The 26,612-nt window shown below is 32.8% G+C and overlaps 1 protein-coding gene across 6 annotated transcripts in view; it reads right to left on the bottom strand.

Annotated features, from left to right (window-relative positions):
- The window catches only part of GRIK2 (glutamate ionotropic receptor kainate type subunit 2), a 641,615-nt gene that overhangs the window by 383,769 nt on the left and 231,234 nt on the right, over positions 1–26,612 (bottom strand). For all 6 annotated transcript variants that reach the window (XR_011997276.1, XM_072738083.1, XM_072738081.1 and 3 more), the window contains 2 exons: positions 12,144–12,311; positions 7,896–8,153 (listed from right to left, as the gene is read on the bottom strand). Coding sequence is in view for 5 of the 6 variants with exons in the window: in XM_072738083.1 (XP_072594184.1) it covers positions 7,896–8,153; positions 12,144–12,311 (426 nt within the window). In the remaining variant the exon portion in view is untranslated. The remainder of the gene's footprint in view (positions 1–7,895; positions 8,154–12,143; positions 12,312–26,612) is intronic.

Below are 26,612 nucleotides of genomic sequence, written 5' to 3'. Positions count from 1 at the left end.
TAGAGGAAGAGTAACCACCAAGAGGCTAATGCCAGATTTATCGAATTCCGGATTTAAATTTAGGAAAACTGGCAGTGTCTGGCTATCACCAGGGAATTATTCTCACTTTATTATTACTATTTTTTTTTTCTCTTCCAACAAAAGCATATACTGCTGATCACTGAGGTCTGGTATAAAGCCTGTCCCTTCAATTTTGTTAGATCTACACATATGTAGGCATATGAATTGTTTGATTACGGTGGATTAGAAATTTTATTTTAATGTTTTAGGTAGGGTTGGCATATATTTTAAAACTTAAAAATTAGTTCTTTGAATATGTTTAAAAATACTCACTGTCATCTAATCAGAGCCCAAGTACTAATATTCCAAATAATTTTTATGCTTGCTTAAATAGGAATAAAGAAACTATGTTCAAGCAAAACCAACTTTGTGAAAACACTAATACACCAAACTATGTAATCAACTATATCCAAATAATTAGGCTTAACTCATAATTGCTAATTGTATGTGCACTTGGAATGAAAGTACTTGATGGTTTGTACTTAGATTGTACAACATATAATCATCTTAGATCCAAATTACCCCACTTCCTGGAATAAAATTGAAATTATTTGGTTATAAGTTTTATAATACAAAAATTGTCATAGTACTGAAAATTAGTGTCTTCCAGGAATATATATTTTCATATTAACTTATTCTTTTGAATCATTTTATTTTACTTTATCCTATTTAAACACAGGTCCAAGATTTAAAAAATACTATTGATTGATTTTACACTTTATTAAACTAACTTCAAAAGCACACACAGATGTGTCTAGAACATAGTCTATACATACACTTCATCCAAGCTATTAAAGTTAGTGAAGAAAGCATTTCTTCTTTTCTTTAGGATAAAGACCTTTTTTCTATATTCATATCATATAAATTAATCAAAGATCAGCCTGTTAAATATTAGACTTTAAAAATGACTGACTTCTTCCATTAGTTAAAATAATTTATATTCTCTCCCTTAAATTTTTCCCATGTTTATATTGATCTCCGTGACTGCCTACTCACTAACATAATTGGATTTTCTTATACAATGACCTTGTTTTTTAGCACATTTTCTCTATTTCCTCATACCACAAAGAATTACAAATGAAGGGCAGAACAATGTCAATTGAAGTATTATATGCTCATTTTTTAAAGATTTATTCATTTATTTAAGGGGGGTGGGCACAGAGGCAAAGACAGAGAGAATCTCAAGTAGACTCCCTGCTGAGCACGGAGTCAGATGCAGGGCTTGATCTCATGACCCCGAGATCATGACCTGACCTGAAGTAAAGAGTTGGACACTTAACCAACTGAGCCACCAAGGGACCCCGATATGCCCATCTGAAAACTCCTGGTTCTCAAGATGCACGTATGATATACATCACTGGATGATTCCAAGGGAATATTTCATATCAAGCTCACATGTTAAGAACCAAATTTACCCTCTCCGAAATCTCTTTTGCTTGTTTTCCCCTGTTAGGTAAATGTGGCAATGATTAACAGCCCAGACCAGAAACATAAAGGTCACTCTTATTTCTCTGTCTCCATCACTCCCTCTTCTTATTTACTCATTAAATCCTACAATCTGTATCTCCTAAATCTTCCTAGAACTCTCTACCTCAATAGCATTCCATCCAAAACTACTTAGGTGAGACTGTTGTCTTTTTAAAAACTTGACTAATTTAGAAATTCTCTTGCTTCTGGTCTTGCCTATTTCCCACCATATGCCAATAGCCCCAATATGTTCTTTATGCTATAGCCAGAGAATCTTTACCAAAAATAGTTCTGATTGTGTCATTCCTTTGCTTAAATTAAGGACAACAAAATGAATCAAATCAAAGAACTAACACTATATCACAGTATTTAATTAAATAGAGTGTTCTGAAATTGACTGCGTAGGATCAAAACCCAGGATCTACCATTTACTTGCTATGTAACCTTGGGCAAATTATCTCAACTCTCTGCATCTAAATTTTCTTATACTAAAAAAAATTGGATTAATAATTCATTTTTCCTAGAGTATAATAAGGGATAAATAGCACATAGCCATGGCAATTGTATTATTGTAAGTTTTAAGCTACTGCTATGTGGGTTCTATGAAGTATGACAATAGTCCTCTAAGGTATGTATTATCTTCATCTTACAAATGCATCAACTCACTTTTAAAAGCAAGTAACTTGCTGAAAAGTATACAACAGAACCAAGATTTCAATGCAGAATGTTTTTACACCAGAGACCATAGTAAGCATGATTGTTCAGGCTTCTAGATGTCTCTCTCTACGTTCTTTTCTGAGTTCAAAGGAAGGAAACCGAATGGGTATATGCCCATTTCTAAGATACACTCAATGATGGTTTGGGAAGCAAGGTCATATCACGCAAACATGACAGATATTGCTGTACCCATATAGATATCAGGGCAGACGGGGAAGAAAAGACAGAGTGGTTAGTAAAAAGCTCTTTGTGATTTCTCCCATGCTGGCCTTTTATAAATTCTCCCTCATTATTCCTCATCATCCTTGTTTATGAGGCTCAGTCATAATTAAGAAGTCTTTCATTTCCCCCAAAAAACTAGCTCGCTCAAGCACTGTCACATTTATACATTTTGCTCCCTTTGGCCTCTTCTCCATTTGAACCATTTCTACTCGTCCTTCATGAAAACTTTCTGGTAATACTACCTTGTCCAAAACTCTCCTCTCCCTTTACTAGGTAGCTTTAATTCCTTCCTCTTCTGAGCTACCATAATATTGTTCTCTTGCCTCTATCTGCACTTGTTACACTGTAGTAATGCCCTGATCACATGTCCTCTCTCCCTTTCACTTTACTCTTAGTCCATGGAGACAGTCCAAGTTTTATCTATAATACTGACCCTTATGCCTCACATACCACCTGACATACAGAAGATGCTTGATAATGACTGTCCAAATAAATAAATGAATAAATGTATATTTAATTGCATTTGAAATAGGATATAAGCACAATTCTTTGCTAGCTTTCTTACAAAATTTTTAAATGATAAAAGAAATCATGCCTATATATCATTTCTGAAAATTGTTGAATCTATTTATTCAATACAAGTACTAAAAATTTAACCTAAACTAACCTTGGGTAGATAACTTAATCCACTTGAGTTTCATTTTCTAAACAATGAATGTAATCATACTTCTTTAAGCATTCATTCCCTAAATATTTATTAAGATACACTCATGAGCCAGGGAATACCTAGATGCTGATGACAGAATAATTAATAGCCTTAGGGTTCATTCTGCTCAGATGTGTGCTCAGATTTTCTTTCTTTCTTTTTTTTTTTTTTTTTGCTCATATTTGATCTAGTGTAAAATACATCTAAGAAAAGTCATTCATAATTTGATGAATGTTCTCAAGTGAGGGTAAAGGGAGTGCCAGGTGCTAGGATGTGTTGGAGGAAACCTATTCCAGCCTTAGGACTCAGGGCTGGGGTAGACTTTCTTTGTGACACCTAAGCCAGATGGTATGCATGCGAAAATATGCGTGTGCACATGTGTGTGCACAGTTAGTGAGGACTGGGGGCTAGAAAAAGAAGTTTCTGAATAGGATTTTGGGCAACTTGAAAGAAGTTTAATGGCTCATCTGAAAAGACAAAAGCAAGGAATTCAGACTCAAATGTCACTGGAGAGCTACAGCAACTAGATCATGTTAGGTCTTATAAGGCTGTTAAAAAAGTTTTGACTTTATCCTGATAGCAATGAGAAGATATTAATAAGGAGAATGGGTCACAGTTGTATTTTTTACGTTATTTTAACTGCAGTATGGAGACAGGATCAATAGATGCAGGCTTGAAGTAGGGAGGCCAGTTAGAAGGCTGTTAGCGTAATCCATGTGAGAGATGATGGTGATCTTGGCCTAAGAACTGCTAGAGAGGATGGAAAAAGTAGATTTGAGAGACCATAGAGGTGTAGCATTGACAATTGTTAGAGCCTGATTTAGGGGCTTGAAGAAGGGAAGAAATGAAGGAAGATGTTCAGGTTTCTGTCTTAGGTTGTTAGTGGGCAGAAGAGCCAGTTACTTATTTCCTTTGGGACTCAAAATTGTTTTGATGATTAAGTGAAACAGTTTATATAATAGCAACTATCACAATGCCTAGTGCCTTATAGCTCTTTTCTGTAGTTATTTTCATTCTATTCTTCTCATTTCCAAAGTTGTACCAGTCATTTGGTAGCAAAATTGGGAATAGAATTCCAGGCTTCTGTTTACCAGTCCAGAGTTCTTTGTTAATGGACTGCTGGTCTATAAACAAAGATGAAACACAGGGATTTTAAAGCAAATATTCAGAACTTATCCTGGAATTGCTTACGAGCTGACAGCTATCCAACTTATTTTTAGTTTATATTTAAAGTGAATCATATGTTCCAAAATGACTGACAGAAACACAGCTTTGTTTCTGAAGCCAATTCTTCTCCATCATTTTTGGACATCATTCAGAGCTATAACAGACTTTCAGGGTGTTTAAAAGCATTCATCCACGACAACAACAAATGCTAATTATCATAAAAAATAAACAGCTCCTGTTAACATCATTCTAAGAATTTCTCCTACTCCAGCACTATATTTCATCTATCATCCCATCTGTTTTGGGGGTGGGAACAAAGACTGGAGGAAAGTATAATTACCATGTATCAAACTGGACAACATAACGAAATAGAAATGAATATAAATGGGAGGAATAGCATACATAATAAATAAATCTGGAAAGGGAAAAAGGAAATGTAAATAAAATGGCACAGTGTGTCCTGCAGTAAACAGCAGATACATAAGTCCATAATGGAGTCAATGATGTTTATCTTGCTAAGTATGAAGTGGATTTTCCCCCATTTCAGTTCACAGTCCTTGCTGTAATCAGATTTCCTCCCACATGATCAAATAGGTATCTTGGTCACTTGGAAGTTTACAAATCCTCTCTGTTGAATTCTATCATTAAAATTTCACCTTGAGACTTTTAAACCTACCTGAAAAGACAAAAAAAAGCTTACTTCCATATATTTATGAATGCATTTCAAAAGGAATCTTAGGGCCAGTTCTATCTTATAAAAATGTCAAGAATAGCCCACATTCTCAGAAGTGTGTTAAATTAAAAGAATTACATGTGGCCAGTTGCAAATGTAATTAACTCATAAATATAGTGAAAACATGGACATTCACATATCCCAAAATAGTAACTAGAAGCTCAGCCAGGGCGAACACTTGTTTTATTGGTATAAACACACCTGCATTGGTCCCTGGCATGTAGTAGGTACCTTACTCATATTCTTTAAATACTGCACGAAATAGAGCAGTTATCAGCTTTTATTCTCCTCAGAGTATTTTTAAGGTACACCTACTCTACAAATAATTCTGTAGTGACTCAATATTAATATTTTAAAAAACAGGTTTAGGAATCTCTAAGTATCTATGTCATTTTCAAAGTGAGGAGTGTGCAAAGCTTATTTTAAATAGTAACAAATTATTTTTAAAAATTTAATCTGAGGTCAAATCTCCATTAAAAGTATATCCACTGGGGTCCCTGGGTGGCTCAGCAGTTTAGCGCCTGCCTTCGGCCTAGGGCATGATCCTGGAGTCCCGGGATCAAGTCCCACGTCGGGCTCCCTGCATGAAGCCTGCTTCTCCCTCTGCCTGTGTCTCTGCCATTCTCTCTCTCTCTCTCTCTCTCTCTCTCTCTCTCTCTGTCTCTCATGAATAAATAAATAAAACCTTTTTAAAAAAGTACATTCACTGAATTAACTAATTACATTTATTTCTCTACTTAAATTTGTTTCAGTTATAAATGTTTAGAATATTATTTAAAGCAAAAGATCAATTACATATGAAGCTGTACTTTATCAAATTGTGATTTGATCTTGATCATAAATCCCATTATCTTTTTAGTCAATCACTCAAGAACTACATATATGAAATAAAAATGTCACAACACATATGTGCACACACAAACAGAACAGTGAAAAGGTGTTATATCAATACACATTTTGAACATTCCCCAATACCCTTCCTACCATAGGAGTTTTACGATAATAAGAAATAAATACAAGTATCACATGTATACCGTACACCTACATGCATTTGTATGTATGTATGTGTATATACCATTTGTGTATGCATCATATATATAAAGACATGTGATATTTGTTTTTTTTTTTTAAGACGTGATATTTGGACAGCATTCACCTTAATTAAGTTAGAGGGAATAGAGAAGTAAAGAACCCATGGATTCACAATGTATTTGCATATATTTATGTTTCTGGATATGATCATTCATAAACATTTGTGGACCAATTTGTAACTGAGGATGCCCTAGACCATCATATTATAAAACCCCAGATAGGGACACCTGGATGGCTCAGTGATTGGGTGTCTGTCTTTGGCTCAGGTCATGATCCCAGAGTCCTGGGATCGAGTCCCACATCAGGCTTCCAACAGAGAGCCAACTTCTCTCTCTGCCTATGTCTCTGCCTCTCTCTGTGTGTCTCTCATGAGTAAATCAATAAAAAATCTTAAAAAAAAATGAATCCCAGAAAAAGCAATCACATAGAATCTACCATTTATAACTGGACATACAGAACTTTATCAATGACAGAAAAGTAATGATTTGGGAGTAGACCATCATACAACAAACTTAATAAGTCTAATTTGAGTTAAAAAACACATCAAAGGTACTTACTAAGTTATTTTTTGAAGAGCTTTTGATGTATTTCTAAGTTAAAATTATTTGTGAACACTTCACTTTTTAAAATCAGAAAAGTTAAATTATTTTATTAATGTGTATTGAGACTCACCCTTTATTAACCTGATGAAAGTATTTTTCAAATTATTTTCATTGTTTTCTCAGCCCTTACCTCCTTAGTCCCTAGTCTTCCTGGGAAAAAAATCTGTCTATTTGGTTAGTTTTATGGGCAAAGAGACTAATTCCTGCACATAGTTCTAAATACTGCATGCATGAACAAAATGTGCTACTAGATTACTCTGGGAGAATTAAAATTCAAATGAATTTCAATTTTTGAATATGAAAATTGAAAATTTTCAATTTCTATTATTTCAATAATTACAGTGTAAATATGAAGGTATAGTGAAATGTCTTAGAATAAAATATTATTTTTGCGTTCTATTTTAAAGACTATTTGAACCAATGATAATCATCTTAATGTAAAATTCCTATTACTATGTAATAGCCAAAATAGTATAAACTTCTACCAATATAACTGCCAAGGAAAGTAAATATTTTATTTTTAATGTTTATTTTCATATATTTATCTATGAGATTTGTTTTTAATTGCTACTTCAGAACAACCATTCATATATAAAAATAATTACACTGAAACAAGAAAGCACAACCTCTAGCCAGTATTCATTAAAATATTCATCAAAGACACTGTAATAAACACCATGTAGAAAATTCGATTTTCCAAGTCCCTAAACTGTGTCTATCTACACATAAATTCTTCCAAAAACTGAGTATTTCAATGGGTATTAACTGTTTCAAAGTTGAAAAAAAATGTTTCTTAAGCTTTAATAAGGTATACTTTTATATATAAAAGTTAATATTTTTCATATACATTTTTTGCACATAAATAGCTAGAGAAAATATTAAGGCAAAATCACGAATTTCTTGATAAATTTCACTAACAGCCAGTCATAAAACTTTACTCTAGGAAACTATCCTAAACCTAGTAGAAGAATTCTTTGAATCAATACTTCAGTATTGTATTTCACACTATCTGCATACTTCATCAAATATGATAGTTCATGCTAACTGATCCTTCACAGACATCTTGAATACGTTTCAAAACATTACGTGTATTTAAAGCATAGCCCTGAAGGCTACCAATTTTTCTTACCCGTGCTGTCATCATACACAACTGTGACAGTTTTCCACTTGAAGAACTGCACCAAATCCAAAATGGCACGGCTGAGTGAAGAGAAGTCTGGGTAAAGACTGACATAGAAGGAATCTTTGTTGTCTGACACCTGGTGCTTCCAGCGGGTCTGTATGTGGGGAACCCCCAGAGCATTGCAGATGGATTGCACAGCATTTGCTGAAGAACTGTGTGAAGGCCCAAAGATGGCAGCTACCCCAAGAGACAGCTGATCACAGGCTGAGGGGAGATAGAAGTCTGTCAATAATGAAGAGAGATGCAAGCTTGCCAACATTACCACATTATTATTGTGAGCCTGAAGGTTTATACTGAAGAAATACTTTGTTTTCCTTATAAACAACATCTACTCTTAGGTAATTTTCATATTTTCTCTAACTCCAAACATTTTCAGTTTGTTAGGAGGGAAATGCTTCCAGACATCTGCAGCTCAATGTTCAAATAATTCTACAAATAATATCAAAAGAAGGAAAGAGGAAGAACATTCTAGAATTTAAGAAGGAAGAGGAGTGTTCGTCTTACAAAATTAGATTATATTAGGAGTTGGAGGAATAGGGTTCCTTCCCAAATTCACTGACTACCCTCTACAATTTTAAATTCATAATCAGATGCCACTTGATTTCTCCTCTCCACCTAAGAAGCGAGGGCCACACATAGCTAAATATTTATACATATCTGACAATATAGGTCAAACTATGCATACAAATACACATTCAAAACCTAATATGGCTCATTAAGGGTGATTTCATATGAATTAATCTCAGAATAAAATCATTAACTATTTAAATATCTTTATTTACTTGGCTTTTGTACATGTAGGTTTTTATATTGTTCTAAATTTTTTTTGAAGTTTGTGTTGACTCATAAGAAATTTTATTCACATCAGTAATAATTACAGTAATTAAGAAAGGCATAACTAAAGCAGAAGCTATTCAGATGAGAATAGATAAACTATGATGGGACTTCACATTCTATAGGTCTTCTGAAGTAACTAGGGAGTTTGGGCTCAGAAAGTAAATAATTATTGGAAATGTGAAAATCATCTTTAAATATCTGAAGATCTGGCTTATGAAAGAGGCTTCAGTTTGTTTCATTTGGCTAGAAAAGGAAGAACTAGGTAAAGTGTTTAGAAGTTTCTCATAAATTTTGATACAATTTAAATTAAAAAAAAAAAGGAAATACAAAATGTCCAAAAATGGATGTCTGTTCCAAGAAACAATTCTTTACTCATCCCTGCAAATTCTTAACTCTAAGTAGAGTTATTATTGAGATTTAGGCATCAGTTAGGTGCTCAGACTGAACTTCTCCAAAATAGTTTATAATTCAACTGTGTGAAATTTTCTGATATTTTCCTTCAGAGATTTTGCTGCATAAAACATAAGGTAATGGAAGGATTCTTAAACATAGAGATATTTAGTAAGTAATTAAATTACAGTTGGAAAAAAACTTACTTGTTTAAATTTTCTTCAAAAATTCCTGTATGGTCTAGGTAAATTTTTTAAATATGTAGATTCTTACTTTTTAAATATGATTAAAATTCTGAATCAGTAGTAAGATTGGAGTTTGAAATTTTTCACTAACATGGATTTTGATTCGTATACATTGAAAATAAAAGATCTTCCTTTACCAGGTTTTTGACAAGTCACAGATCAAAAAGAATTAAAAACCTTATAGTAGTTTATATACGATATCTGAATAAACTATTATAGAATATCTGAAAAGTGTTTCAGATAAATAGTTTTTAGTTATCAGAAGATCATTTAAAAGTGATATTATCCAAATAATAATTCAAGTTCTAATATATCAAAGTATCCACTGAACTAAACAGTATTACTAAAAATACAAGAACCATATATCAGAAAAAAATGTTAAAATTTAAGTATCTGATTTCTTATTATTTTATTGCCTTGGAAAATATTTTGATAAACTTTTTTAAATGTCCAATCAATTATTTAAATTATTTTATAATTAATCATTTATATATATGTATATATATAATATATATACTGAGCCACCTCAGGTTCAAAAATTTTATCAGATTTCTGTCTTATATTATTCTTTTGCATACTCCTATGCCCTCTAACCAGTAATAATAGCTCAGTAAGCAAGAACTTCATGAGGTAAGACCCAAATGAAGACTTTTATGCTTTCAATATATCATAAAGAAAGTTACTTATGTTTATTTGAGCTCTTCCTAGCTTCAGGCAAAAGTCAATTAATGAATTTGATTTTCAATAGATTTTAATGGGTGACAAAATCTGTAAACCCCTTTTAATATTTTGGAAACCAAATGAGTTTAACACCTCATAATTCCCAAGATAGTAACCTGTTTTTTTGTTTGTTTGTTTTAATATTTTATTTATTCATTCATGAGAGACAGAGAGAGAGAGAGAGAGAGAGAGGCAGAGACACAGGCAGAGGGAGAAGCAGGCTCCATGCAGGGAGCCTGATGTGGGGCTTGATCCTAGGACTCCAGGATCACACCCTGGGCCAAAGGCAGGCACTAAACTGCTGAGCCACCCAGGGATCCCAGTAACCTGTCTGTTGTCTGAACATGCTAGTCTGTTTTTTAACATTGCTCCTTTGAATTCACCATTAAGAAATCTATTAATATTTTTTATACTTCACTCATATTCCATATTCTTTGGTCTAAATGATTTCATTTGAGACAGAGTTTCTTCTCCCTAATGGAAACAATCATGAACTATGTCACTAATCAAATGCAGTTGTCTTGCAGTTAATGACTTATTTTGCAATTATGATGACAAATGTAGTATTTCACTATAACCTTTGCCCCTTTATTCCAGCCTTTAAAACCTTTCATCACCCTGACATGGTTCTGAAATGTGGAAACTTATTTGTATTCATAAAGTTATGAATTCAAAGGGCAGACAGATATGGGCTTTGATAAACACTAGTTATCTCGAGGATAAAAAGGATACTTTCATCTTACAGAATATTGTACCTTATCAGTTGCCATAAATATTAATGAAATTAGAAGAAATCTTGACCAAGTTAGAATGATAAATAATTATGTACATTTCTATTAAGGTAAGGTAGCTAATAAAACAATATTAGCATTACAGAAAAGTAAATGTTGTTTTAAAAATATGAATTTAGAACAAATGCTTTGTAAGCCTATTTCTTTGAGAAAAAGCTATATTATGAAATTTAATTCCTGTTACATGAATGCTAACTACACAAAAGAAAGGATCACCCACTTAAGACAATTAAGAGTATGGAAACAGCCCTCAAAACACATTTGTTGTTTGGTTAAAAATATCACTGCCTTGGTAATAGTTCTCTATTACTTTCCTTACTTTATAAATATTAAAGTCACATTCCACAAAGTTATTTTTCTATTCGTATCCTTAAGAACACAGTTTCACAACATAATAAAAGAAATAACAAAATTTATAGAGTATTCTAATTATATCTCCCTATAATTCTATTTTCACATCATTAGCCATTGATTTTCAGTTACAAGAAGAAGTATTAACTTGTTTAAAAATGGGCATAGAGGGGATCCCTAGGTGGCTCAGTGGTTTAGCGCCTGACTTCGGCCCAGGGCATGATCCTGGAGTTCTGGGATGGAGTCCCACATCAGACTCCCTGCATGGAGCCTGCTTCTCCCTCTGCCTCTCTCTCTCTCTCTCTCTCTCTGTGTCTCTCATGAATAAATAAATAAAATCTTAAAAAAAATGGGCATGGAGTATACATAAATGAAAGGTTGTTGGAAATTTTACAATGACATTTTAAGATTGAGCTGACATTAGGAAGTCACTAGGAACTATGGGACTTTCCAGGTAGTCAGTAAATTGAGACAATAGTAATATGTACTGGAAGTGACAGATAGTAGAAGTAAAAATGTAAGAATGGATTCCAAAAATTTCTAAAATCCGCTGATGTAAAATTTTATTTAGTGGGGTCTTAAAATACGAATATTTTGATAAGAAAATAGGATTATTGAGGGAAAAAAAACAATTTCAAAACAATCACAGACCTAACTGCATTTCATGTTATAAGCATTTTTTATACTATTAATCATATCACCTTACCTTCCCTGATAAAATTTATATGCATTTTTTAAAAGAAACCTTTGCATGAAAATATTCCTAATGACTTATTAATTACATTTGGAATTAAGAAATCTCTCAAGAATACCTGGAAATTTGAATTCAGAAAATATAATGTTAAATATTTGTCAATTACCTTTCTTGGATGCTTCAAAACTATCATAGAGGTTTATCTTCTGGGTGTCATAAGTTAGAGTGGTATTGGGCAACAACGTTCTATTTCTGTTGATTGTGTTCACAGCAAATCTGAATGCAAGTTCTTCAGCTCCCATTGGGCCAGATTCCACATATTCAAAAATGCCACCTGGCAAAGAGAAAGAATAATCATATATTTCTTACAAGATAGAGAAAATGTATAAAGTTTTCTCAACCTTAATGTATGCATGCATTTATGTTTGTATGTGCACATGTGTGTGTGTGTGTGTGTGATTTACTTAAGTACATGGAGTTTGTGCTTGCTTCTTCTATGAGCTTGAATATTCAGGAACTGCCTTTTAGATAAGTCATACTGTTAAAATTTATTTGCTATAGCTATCATGATTTAACATGATTAAAATATGATTTTGCTTTTTTTTAATGATTCCTTCTTTTAGAGCCTAACCTTGCCTTAAGTACCAAGCATTATCTCTCAAAATTTTGCACACAGTTCCAGAATAACCAATCTTCTATACTGATATTATGCTATAAAGTTAAGCATCAGGAAAATTATATTTATCTGCTTTAATTGAGAAATCAGAAATCTTTAACATAATTTCTATGGTGCTTGTTGTATTAAGAACCCAAAATACAAATTTTCACTTGCAAATTCTAGCAAGTGAGCTTGCAAGAAAAGAGAACAAAGTAGCATTTTTCTATTAGTTCTACTCTTTTTTTAGATGCTCCTTGGACATTTGTGAAAGATAACTCTCCCAAACAGTGCAAATCCCTTGATCGGTGAATAACAAAGCATATAATTTAGGCAATAAAATGTAGGGTACAATTCAAAAACATGTCCTTTCCATTTGTCACTTTTAACCAGTTATGTCTTAAGTCCAGTTTCCTCATTCTTTTCCAGCCTTGCTTCTTCTTAATATTTCTATTCAATGATGAATGACCACTGGGACCTTTGCCTCCAACAGAATCTCTTCTTTATTGTCACTTTGGTAAATGGAATGAAAGGGGGAGCATCTGATATTTGACACTGTCCAACCTCTATCTTTGGAAAACTAGTACTGCTTTAACAATAGAGAGCATTTATCTTTTTCCCTTTCAAATTTCATGCCTGTACTCTCAGTACAGTCATTCACAAATTAGTAAGGCATTGAATAAGCCATTTCCACAGTTTGCAATTCATACCTCATCAAAGTCTTCCAACACATAAATGTCAGGTGACTATACAATTAATAAACTATTCTAAATTAGTAAGAAATCAAGGTATGATAATAATTCCACTAAATATGAGGAATTAGGTCTCAAGAAAATACCATAGTACTCAGACAAATTTATATTCAGGAAGAATTAGAAAATTTGTTGTACTTTTAAAAATTTCTTTAAAGATTTTATTTATTTATTTGACAGAGAGAGAGAGAGAGAGAGAGAACACAAGCAGGGGGAGAAGGAGAAGCAAGTTTCCATCCCTACCGAGCAGAGAACCTGATGTAGGGCTTGATCTCAGGACCCCAGGATCATGACCTGAACCCAAGGCAGACACTTAACCAACTGAGCCACCCAGATCCCCAAGAAAATTTGTTATTTGACACCATGTTAGTTTGAAATATTTCTCCTATTCTTTCAACTAAATTAATGGTATTGTTATCTGCAATCAACTTATTGTGAAATAGTACTTTGAATATATTTAAAATCTTTACAGACTTATGCTAAGCAGAAGGACAATAAGTATTTACATGCCTAATGTGTGTCAAGAACAAAATTAGATGTCTTGTATACGTGGAGGAGAATAGTGGTATGAGCCTAGACTCTGAAGCCAAATTTGGTTTACATTCTGTTTCTGCCACTTGCCATCCATGTAAATTTGGTGAGTTGCTTAAATCCTCAGTCTAAATTTCTTCATCACTAAAAAAAAGGATGATAACGAAGGCAACTACATAGAGTTGTTATAAAAATTAAATGTTATCTCATAAGCACTTAGATCAATGGTTGCCATAGAGTAAGCACTCTGTAAGTGTCTAAGATTATAATGAATCTTCAAAGTAATCCCAAATAGGATATTTTATAGAAAAGAACTCTTTTGGCCAAAGGTCATATAGCCATCATATGATAGAGCCAACATTACAATCTGTTCATGCAAAATGTCAAAGCCCTTGCTATTATACTACAAACTAGTACTTTTCTTCAAAATTTCATTCAGGTAAAAATACGCAAAACTTCCTAGCTGAGACATAATGACTTTAATAATAATAGGTAATTACAAATGTAAGATCCTACATAAGGGACAGAAAAATAATCGAGCAGTTGTAAAGTACTTCTTACAGTTAATTAGGAATAAAGGTTCAATTATAGATGCAAACCTGAAGTTGTTTCTTCATAGTAAAATAAAATGAAAAACTACATCTTCTACTTTCCTTAGTTCAAATTATAGTTTCTATGTGACATAAATACAAAAGAATGATACAAAAATGATCAATATTTAATGACAGTGGGTTAAAATGTTCCTATTCTTTATCTCTCTTCAAAATAATCCAAATTCAAGTTTACGTATTTATTACTGGTTTGAATATTTAAGGAAATCTTTGTAATTCCTTCAAAATAACCCATTTTTATCTTAATTAAATAAAATAATTGATTTTTATTGATCCAAAGCCAGAATTTAAGATTTTATATATAATAATAATATCCAGACAATGGAAGCTTTTCAGGCACATATTTTCTGTAACATCTTCTAGTCATGTTAACTCAAAAAAAAAAAAAAAAAAAAAAAAGGAAGGAAGGAAGGAAAAGACAGACCACTACCCCTGATTTGTGGAGGGCAAGTATGACAAAGGGATCAAATAATTCAGTAAAGAATTACTTTCTGGCCGGGGCGGCTTGGGGCGGGGGGGAGGGGAGGGAGGGAAGAATTAATTTTCCAAAAATTATCAGATGGGTACCTTAAACTTAACTGGGGGAGAAAAAGAGAGCTTTTTTAATTGTATTTAAAATTTTGGGAAATTGGGATCCCTGGGTGGCGCAGGGGGTTGGCGCCTGCCTTTGGCCCAGGGCCCGATCCTGGAGACCCGGGATCGAGTCCCACGTTGGGCTCCCGGTGCATGGAGCCTGCTTCTCCCTCTGCCTGTGTCTCTGCCTCTCTCTCTCTCTCTCTCTCTCTGTGCGACTATCATAAATAAATAAAGAAAAAAAATATTAAAAAAAATAAAAAATAAATAAAATTTTGGGAAATTTAGTAACATCTAATATACTAATTGATTAAAGAAGATAAAAGTACAATCACCATATTAGATGGTATGAAGATGCCTGATAGATATCACTACTAATCTAATTACTCTAGATTATGAAAATATTTTTGGAAAACAAATAATGGGGTCACAATGAAACTTTATAAGATAAAAATCACATATTAATAGTAAATGTCATATTTAAGAGTAAAATAGAAGTCCCAGTAATGTCAGGAAAAAGAGAAGAATATCTACAAAATCTTCTTTTACCACCATTCTGGAAATTTTAATAAATGCAATTAGAAATAAAAATTACTTATTAAAACATAGATATTCATTTTTATTTCATTATATACATAAAAGAGACACAAATATCCCTCGCCAATGTGTTTAATAACAATGAAAATAACAAAATTGAAAGAATTTACCATGAAGAAACCTCCATTAAAACAAATACTAAACAAATAAGTTCATTAGGCAGAAAAAAATGATCTCAGAGGGAACTACTATACTGTTTAAATATATGAAATATAAAGAAAGGGTAAGTATGTGGGTGATTACCAATAAATTTTAACTAAACAAGCAAGGACAATAACTTCTTATGAATTTTGTAATGTATTTAAATCAAAGTGCATAGTAATAATAACACAAAAGTTGAGAAAAGCATAAAGAAAATTAAAGAATGTTAATGTTCTAGCAACATTGGAAAGCAAAGATAATTATTTTAGACTAATAATTCAACAATGCACATTTGAATTTCTAAGATAAAGACTAAAATAATGAAATAGCATATAATTAAAAATTTAACGAAGGAAAAGTGACATAATAAAATTATTTTATTTGTCCAAAAAGAATAAGAAACTTAAGTAAAATAAATAGAAAAAGAGAGAGAAAAAGAAACAGTAAAAGAATTAGTAAGACGGTTAAGTGGTAGACCTAAAACACACGAATTAGTAATTACATTAAAGGCAAATGAAATAGATTCACATTTTAAAGTTTAAGATTTCCAACAGGATAAAAAGGCACAAAACTATAAGCTACCTGCAAGAGAAATAGTGAAAAATAAAAGAAAAGATGGGCAAAGTTATCCAAATAAAAGTTGGTGAAGCAATTCTAATGTTAAAGTAGACCTGAAGAGAACAGTGTATGTTATAATGATAAAAAAAAGTCAACACAGAATGATAAAATTCAGACTCTACATATACTATTTTTTTTTAAAAAAAAGAAAACTTCTATGATATTGACATAACTAGAATGAGATACAGATCATCGTGGGAAACATTAAGACACCACTCTAGCTCATAGAACAAGCAGACAAAAAAGTGAGTTAAAATTTAGATGATCTAAATATATTTGACCAAATTAACAAAGATGAACACAGTACCTCAAGATAACAAAATATTTTTTCTTTCAAAATGTATATTTACCAAAATTGATGATACACAAAGCCATATACTAAATCTCACATAAAAAAGAGAGAAATAATTCAAAATGTGTTCCCTCACCACAGTGATATTAAACTAGAAATAAATAACAAAAAGAAATTAAAGAATATAGAAGTTTATAGAATTTAGAAATTAAAGAATATATGCCTAAGTAATCCATGTATCAATAATAAAATCAAAATAGAAATTACAAAATTGGCGAACAAAATAAAACTGAAAATTTGGCATTTTAAACTTATAGAATACAACTCTGTCCAAGCTTAAAAGAAAATTTGAGACTGAAAATCAAAATAAAAGATAAAAAATCAATTGATTAAAAATCAATTCCATCTCAGATATCTAGGGGGAAAAAAAGAACAAATCAAATCCAAAGGAAATATAAGAAAAAAATAATAAAGATCAGACAGAAATAAATAAAATAGAAAATAAAATACAATAGAAAAACCACACATACAAAGCCAAACTTTGGTCATTTGAAATATTGTTAAGATCTATAAAATCTTAAGTCTAATCAAGAAGAAGAAGACAGAAATTATAAAAAGAAGTTACACACCAACTCTTCATGAACATATAGATGCAAAAATCCTAAATAAAACACAGCAAATTGAATCTAGTAATATATAAAGATAATAATACATCAAAACCAAGTGGGTATAGAGGTTCATCTAAAAATTAAAAAATGAACTACCATAAGATCCAGTAATTGCACTATTAAATATTTACCCCAAAATACAAAAATATTAATCCAAAGGGATATATGTGGGCAGCCCTGGGTGGCTCAGTGGTGTGATCCTGAAGACCCGGGATCAAGTCCAATGTTGGGCTCCCTGCATGAAGCCTGCTTCACCTTCTGCCTGTGTCTCTGCCTCTCTCTCTGTGTCTCTCATGTATAAATAAATAAAGTCTTAAAAAAAAGGAAAAAACAAAGGGATACATGCACCCACATGTTTATGGCAGCCTTTTCTATGATAGTCAAATAATGGAAACAGTCCAAATGTCCACTGTCTGATGAACAGATAAAGAAGATGTGGTATATGTATACAATGGTTACATTTATGGCTAATTTTAGCCATAAAAGATGATGAAATCTTGCCATTTACAATGATATGGATAGAGCTAGAGAATAAATATTATGCCAAGAGAAATAAATCAAAGAAAGACAAATACCAGATGATATCCTTTATTTTGTGGAATTTAAGAAACAAACAAACAAAAAAAAAAAAAAACAAGCAAAGGAACAAAAGAAGAAGCCAATAAACAAACTCTTATGATATAAAGAACATAACAACTAATCATTTTAGTGGTCACAACACAACCTCAAATTGATCTATAGTTTAGTATAATCCCAATGAAAACCACAGCAGACTAAAATACATACAGAAATGAAAAGGGCCTAAAATAGTAAAAGTAATCTTAAAAGAAACAAAAGCTGGAGGACTTACACTACCATATTTCAAGAATTGTAATAATTAATTCAGTTCTAAATTACTCATATTAGGTATTAGTATAAAAGAAGACTAATAGAGGGTGCCTGGGTAGTTCAGTTGGTTAAGCATCCTACTCTTGATTTTGGCTCATGGTGGTGTGATCAAGCCCTATGGAAGTTTCCAAGCTGAGCATGGAACCTGGTTAAGATTCTCTTCTCTCTCCCACACCTTGTGTCCTACAAGGACACCTTGTGTCCCTTCCATCCCTGCTCATGCTCTTTCTCTCTAAAAAATAAAATAAATTATATATATATATATATGTATATATATACATACATATATACATATATCAGTAGATAGATATATATACATATATATATCAGTAGATAAATAGAACGGAACATATAATCCATATAACAGACTTTCACCTATATAGTCACTGACATGTAAGTGATAATGCTATAGTGCCAAGGAAAAAGAATTTTATTTTTAATAAACGTGCCTGGATCAATCTGATAATCACACCTTAAAAAGACATTTCATTTTTTTTTAAAGATTTCATTTATTTATATTTATTATTCATGACAGAAACAGAGAGAGAGGCAGAGACAGAAGCAGGCTCCATGCACGAAGCCCGATGTGGGACTTGATCCCAGGTCTCCAGGATCAGGCCCTGGGCTGAACGCGGAGCTAAACCGCTGAGCCACCCTAGCTACCCTAAAAAGTCATTTCAATCATGTGACTTATAATAATAATAATGTTAAAAGAAAAAAAGGCTAAGAAAATATTTCTTTAAAAAAAAAAGACAACTAACCATAAGGTAAAAATATGTCATATTTTACACATCAAATTAAGAATTCCCCAGTTCAAGAATTAAAATTAAGAATTCCCCAGTTCAAGAAAAAATACAGAGGGTGTCTCTGTATGTGTACGTGTGTGTAAGACAGAATTCATCTCCTTAAAATATTCGAAAAAGAAAATGTCAGTCAAATCAAAAGAAATATGGGTAGAAAACTTGAACAATTACACACCCCTAAAACATTGAAAGGGACAATAAACATGAGAAAGACTTCAATTTCATAGTAATCTGGACAACAAAAATTAAAATTACAGTTCAAAACAATTTTACATACTCTCAAAGAATTACAATGAAAAAGACAAGTGGTATCAAGTGCAACAAGTAGACCTCCCATACATTGCTGGTCTCTCTAGAAGCTGGTACTACCTACTTTGAAAATTGTGCATCAGAGTCTTTTAATATTGAAAATACACAAGCCCTGTGATCAAAATTTTACTCCAAGATATATACCCAACAAAAGGTGCATGTATGTTCATCAAAAAGCATGTATTCAATAACCACATGCAACAATAGTAAGATGAATCTCATAAACAAAATATTGAGTGAAAGAAGTCAGACACAAAAGAATACTGCTGTATGAATGCATTTTTTAAAAACTTCAGAAAATACTGAGGTGAGTAGGCAGGGTGCATGATGTTGCTCTGAGGTGCTGGTGATATTCTGTTTTTTAACTGAGGTGTTTATCTATGTATTATTAAAGCTTTACTTTAAGATTTATGCACTTTGGTATATAAAATATGTAATTCTTTAATAAAATTTTACTTTCAAAAACAATTGCATAAAAGCACTAAGGCTTTTCTAAGTTTGATAGCACAAGCTTAAAAATAAAGGCAATACTGGTGAATGTAATGTAAATATTTGAAAAAATCCATAATCAAACACATAAATATGATTAAAGAAAAATAAGAAAATATATGAAAGTACATAAACTAAATCTCAACATAACATTAAAAAACAAAAAGGTTAGTATCTTTGCTATATGAATAATATTAACTATAAGAAATATGATCACTGCTACAGAAAAATTGGCAAAGAATATGAATCATTTATAATATGTGCAAATAACCAATGAACATATTAAAATGCTCAAAAATAGACTAAAATAATTTTTAGAGATTAAATATCTTAAGGTATGTGAGAAAAAGCACAGTTGAAAAGAAAAATAAATTGATAAACTTCCTTGACAATCTTTCTTTAAATCTCTCAAGCTTTAAAAATATCACATATTTAATTCTGCTAAATCTACTTGTAGGATGTAACCTGAAGAAAAATATGGGTGATGCAGCAGCAAGGATGTCCACTTTGTTCATAACAACAATATGATTAGAAATGCTCTAACCATCTAATGATAGAGAATTATTCACGTAAATTATGGTAAATTTAACTAATAAAATAATATGTAATAGTCATTTTTTAAAAGATTTTATTTATTTATTCATGAGAGACACAGAGAGAGAGAGGGGGGCAGAGACACAGAGAGAGGGAGAAGCAGGCTCCCCACCAGGAGCCTGATGGGGGACTCAATCCCTAGACCACGACCTGAGCTAAAGGCAGATGCTCAACCACTGAGCCACCCAGGCATCCCATCTAGCCATTTTTAAATGATTCTATAGAAGTTCTTTGAATACAAAAATGCTTTACAAGTAGTTTTACAATATGTACTTACACATAGCAAAATATTAAGCATGATTTATTAAATATGATTAATTCTAATTTTTTCTTGTCACTTGTTTGTATATTTTAATTAATTGATTAATTAATTTCCTTGCTTACTTATTTTTAAGAAAGAGAGTGAGAGTGGGAAGGGGCAGAGGGAGAGGGAGAGAGAGAATCCTAAGCAGTCTCCACACCCAGCCCAGAGCCCAACACAGTACTGGCTCCATCTCACAAGCCTGAGATCATGACCCCAGCCAATGTCAAGAGTCGGATTCCAACCGACTGAGCCACCCAGTCACCTCTTTTTGTATGTTTTAAGTAGTTAACAACGAATCTGTAAAACTGAATAAAATATGTTTTAAAATGAAGCAAGACTATTATTAAGGTGTAGCAGAAAACAAAAGAATAGCAAGAAGATACTATGAAATCTCAGGGTATTTCTGCATTTGTTTCTTTTACGATGAGAAAGACAGCATGTTTAGATGATAGGGAGAGAACGACAGAAAGAGAAACATAAAAGGCAGAAAAGAAGGTATTCCTGATGGAGCCAGGTAGTGCTCAGGAGGAAGAGAAGATCAAATCCAAAGGAAATGGCAGATAAACCTGGGGTTAGGGAAGACACTTTACTCATTCAAGCAAGAGGCAATGATCTATGAGCTGCTCATGTGAAGATGGGCAGGACACTGAAAGAATGAATACATATTTTATCTATTTTCTTTGTGAAGTAGAAAATAAGGGCCTATACATTTGATTCTCTAAGGAAGAAATCAGCTACTTCTTCTGTAAAATTATATCTGCTTTTTAAAAATTGTTAATAAAAATTGATGGGCAGCCCGGGTGGCTCAGCGGTTTAGCGCCGCCTTCAGTCCAGGGCGTGATCCTGGAGGCCCTGGGATCGGGTCCCACATCGGGCTCCCTGCATGGAGCCTGCTTCTCCCTCTGCCTGTGTCCCTGCCTCTGTCTCTCCCTGTGGCTCTCATGAATAAATAAATAAATAAATAAATAAATAAATAAATAAATAAATAATAAATAAATAAATTGAAAGGCAAAGCATTTTCTCCACCTGTTCATAAACCTACAAAAGGGTAACTGTTTACATGATTTTGATTTTGAACAGGGCTTTTCCTCTTTACATAGCTTGAGAAAAATAATCCTAATTTTGCATTACATACTTCCTATAAAAAGTATTTGCTTCTAGACTTATTAATTTTATTATGAAGTGTCAAATTGTATGTAGCATTTCATAAGTATGTGGTATATGAAGACAGAATTGCTACCCTAAGGAGTTCAGAGCCATGTTTGGAGGGTAAAATACATCCCAGAGTAATAAAGAACACAGAAGAACTATGTGATCCTCAAACAGCATCTTAGTAACTTACAATTATGGGCTTTCCTGGTACCAAGAGTCATTCAATTTCACATTTTCAAGAATCTAAAGCCTGCTTTCTTATTATCATCAAATTCCCTATTTTCTTTAGGATACAGGCAACATTTCACTGTTGTTTATGCTTACCTTTGGCTTTTTGAAATTAAAAAAAAAAATCAGCAGCGATAATCATTCTCACAGCTTTATTTTTGTTTGGTTTAGTTGTTTTGTTTTTTTGTGTGTGTTTTAATTCAGTAAGAGCCACCACATCTCATGTAATCTCTATATTAAACAATAAAATGCCTGCAGTTCTTTCTCCAAGCTTATTGTAAAGTTAATAGTTCTCATCACTCTAAATAGGCTTGATAAAGAAAGATGAAAAGAAATAGAGGAGAATAACCTTCCTTTTCACAGATTTATTTGCTCTACCTTGTTTTCTAGATATGAAAGAACAAATGGCAAGTAATCCCTTGTTTATACAAAACTCCCAAACACTGCAACTTCTCCTTCAGAAAAAAAAATATTAAGCAAGACCCAAAATAAAAGATTTATATTAGCTAACTGCTGAAGCCTCTCCAAATCTTTTCTCTTTTAGATCTATTTTAACTATTCCTGAGGATTGCATGACTCATAAACCTGTGATGGATGTGCCAACCACCATCACATCTAACTTCTGAGAGTTTTCAAATAGGTCCTATCTTAAAGTAGGTAAAAATCAGTGTTTTACAGATGTTTAATTTAATAAAGAAATCAGTGCAATGAATAACATATTATTCTTTCAGAAGATATGCTAGTTTTTTTTCCCATCAATTGTTATAATCTTATTTTCTATTTAAATAAATGCAAAACATGTTCCAATTTAATTTTGTACAAATCCTTATCCAAAGAATAAAATCATCATGCTTCTTTGTAAATGTGAAAGGCTATTTTTAAAATGCCCTGGATATTAACTGGCATTAGGGAATTGTTTCTTTTTCTCTGTAGGCAAAATAATGCTATCATTATTGTGTAAGAAAATACCTTTGTTCTTAGGAGATTCATGATGAGTGTTTGGCTAATGAAAGAGGGTAAGAAAAAGAAGAGAAAGAAATAAAACTCCTATACTTACCATTTTGTTATTACTGCATGTTTTTAGGAGATCGATCAAAAAGACCATTAAATTAATCTGCAAGCATTTATCCAAATACTATGTACTAAAATTGTACTATTATTGAAAATGCAATAGAAGAGTCTAAGAATGGCATAACCAATAAATAAACCATCTGGTCTACCTATCCTCTGGATACTTAGATTGCTTCTACTACCACATATGGGTCTCCAGGAATGGCAAATTTGCTGCCATTTGAAGTTTCCTCTTACTTTCTGGGATAGCTCTAGAACCAACTGTCTCTTAGAGCTCTAGCACCAGGTTCTACATATTTTTTCATCATCTGCTTCCCAAAATCTTCTAACCATTTACTCTGATTAGAATAAATTTAAGCCCAACTTTCATATGGTCATCATTCAGAATTTGAAAACACATACCATCTTCCTATGGTAGTTTCTTTTTTCCAGGTTAAAACTTTCAAATCATTTGCTTATCATATGATCTTCCATTTTTCTAGTTATTTTTTCTCTGAAAATACTCCAGTGTATCCACAGCTCATCATGGGGTCCATTTTTAAACTATATTCCAAGTGGGTCCAAGCAAAGCAAAATACAGTCAGGCTGTCAATTTCCTAAACTAATTGTTTAAATGTAATATAGATTTTTTTAAGAATACAATATCATCATGTCAATTCATCTTAGGCTTACTGTTAAAAATGTTTATGTGTATAATGTATTTTTTAAAAAAAAGATTTTATTTATTTATTCATGAGAGACACAGAAAGAGAGAGAGAATGAGAGAGGCAGAGACACAGGCAGAGGGAGAAGCAAGCTCCATGCAGAGAGCCCAATGCAGGACTCAATCCCAGGACTCCAGGATCACACCAAGCCAAAGGCAGATAATTAACTGCTGAGCCACCCAGGCGCCCTGTGTGCAATGTACTTTTAAATTTTTTTTTCATATATGCCTCTGATAAATATCATCTATTTATTACCTAATTTTCTAAATAAGATTATTTGCATTCTTATCCTATCACTAACTCTTTATTAATATCAGTTTAGTCAATATCTAATACATCAAGACAAGTAACTAATACTACAGAGATATAGGAAATGTGTTTATTTTTCCTTTGCCATGTGAAGGGTCACATTCAGGTTGTTTCTATGTCTAAGTCAGTGATAAAAACGATGAGCAAGAGAGAATTAAAGACAAAACCTCAGATCCCAATCCCATGGACACCCCATTGGAGGGTTTTCCTACTATTAAACTAGCTAATGATCTTCTTAATTATTCCATCTAATGGTTCATTGGTCTCCATCATTTCTGCTGGAACATCACTGTAAACCTTTTCACATACTTGACTAAGTCCAGATATGCCGTACTGTAATAATGTATCTCCATTGGATGTTTCAGAGTTGCCCCTACTCTGGCTTTTTTCTGCAACCAGAGTAATATTTCTAAACTACAACTTCAATCTTGTCATTTAATTTCTTAAGATCTTTCAATAAATGCTTAATTTTAAAGCTTAGTACCATTTACAAAATTCTTCATAGTCTATCTTTTGCCTCTCTCTCTGGGCTCCTTTCTTGCCATTCCCACTTTCCCAGTGCCACAGCATATTAAACCACCTACCTTTCTCTGAGTGAACCAGGATCAAATGCAACCATTCCTTCCAAGTGATGTTCCTCTGCCCAGGAACCTCTAGTTTCTACCATAAATACACATACATACATAGACACACACACACACACACACACACACACATTGATACATACATGTGCAATTTTCTCTCTCTCTTAGTGTATTGTGAGCCTCAGCATAGTCACTTTCTCTGGGAAGACATTCCTCACTGGCCCTAACCGCCCCCATCTCCCCCCACCCCCGCCTAAGTTGTGTCTCTGATTTGCATGGCCTTGGTTTCAGATCTTTCAAACATTATAATGTATACTTCTCTACTCTGAAACTTAAGTAACTTAAATATATGAAATATGTTTAAATTTGAGCTCACTGTGGAGAATGAAAGCTTCTAAGAGCCAACATTTGAGAGTATACTCTATATCAGGCATTGTGATAAATATTTTATAAACATTAATAGAAAGTCATCAAAAATGTAATTGAATCACACTTTCTGTACTTAATGTATTTCCCATTGTTATAATATTTTATATTTTAATTATGAATATAACTCTTACATTTAAGTTGTTTACATTGGTGAGTCTAAGAGTTGTTTTTCTCCTTTATGCTCTATAGTCTCTAAGGCAGTTTAATTCTTAGGCCAAATAACTTGCTTTACTGAGTCTATTGTGTTCTGCTTCAGCAAGATCTTGGAGCTGGTTCAGCACCCTAAGTATCTTGCCTTAGGACAGTTACACAGTCAGTAAGTGACAGATGCTGGATTAAGACACAGGAGACCACGATCCAGGCCCCATCTTTTAATCATGCTGTACTGCATTCTGCTAAGTAATATTGCCACTCTATTTTCAATCTCTGGTTGTTTTCACAGCAACTTTCCTTTTTTTTGAATGGTAAGCACTTTGAAAAAAGATTCTTGAAGTTTTGTATCCATATGAAATATGATTATAACATTCTGAAGCTGATTTTGTGTGAATTTGATGGATGCCATTCTAGGGACCTATTTATGTGCAGGTAAAAAATCACATGTGCACATGAATCTGGTTGACTGACGCACCACAAAAAAGTAAATTAGTAGGTCACAGCTCCCCAAAAGGGGATTGTACAGGAAGTACATAGTATAAGGTATGAATTTTCCGAGGAGAGAAGTGGTGACTCATCTCTACTGCATACTGAGAGACACCTCTTGCCCTTCCCACCTGCTTTTGTTTCCCCTCAGCCATGAAGCAATGGATATTTCTAAGTTAATGAATAGACTAGCTCCAGTATTTCGAGCAATATTTCTAGGGACAATAATGTTCTTCACTCTAATGTTACTGAGTCTTTTCCAACAATACAAACTTGCAGCTTTGTCAAGATTTCAAGTAAATTAAATACTATTCAAACATGTGGCTGACGAAAATTTCGTGTGTAGAATGTCCTGGAATTATTTGAAGTTCTAGAACTTTGCAATTCATCAACTATAGAAGATATGAGGGCTACTCTTGCATCCCTCCTCCTCCACCTATCATACTCCCTTCAACTCAAACTTGTGCTGGGCATTTGGAAAAAGGAAGCTGCCGATGCGGTCTAGAATAAAGAATATCTATCTGTTGGAAGGCATATTTTAAACCAAAATCAAGTTGTAGGAAATAATGTCATAGTCCTACCATACAGAGATTGGTTGTGCTCAGGCATGTCAATGTGCTTTCTTATTATAAAAATAAATAAGCTTTTAACTTTATAAACCTCCTACTGTTTCCAACATAGTTTTTGCCAGTGG

Source organism: Vulpes vulpes, chromosome 1 (assembly GCF_048418805.1).
Source record: "Vulpes vulpes isolate BD-2025 chromosome 1, VulVul3, whole genome shotgun sequence".
Classification (NCBI taxonomy): Eukaryota; Metazoa; Chordata; class Mammalia; order Carnivora; family Canidae; genus Vulpes; species Vulpes vulpes.
Note: the sequence above shows the minus strand (reverse complement) of the source record. Positions and strands in the feature narration are given on the sequence as shown.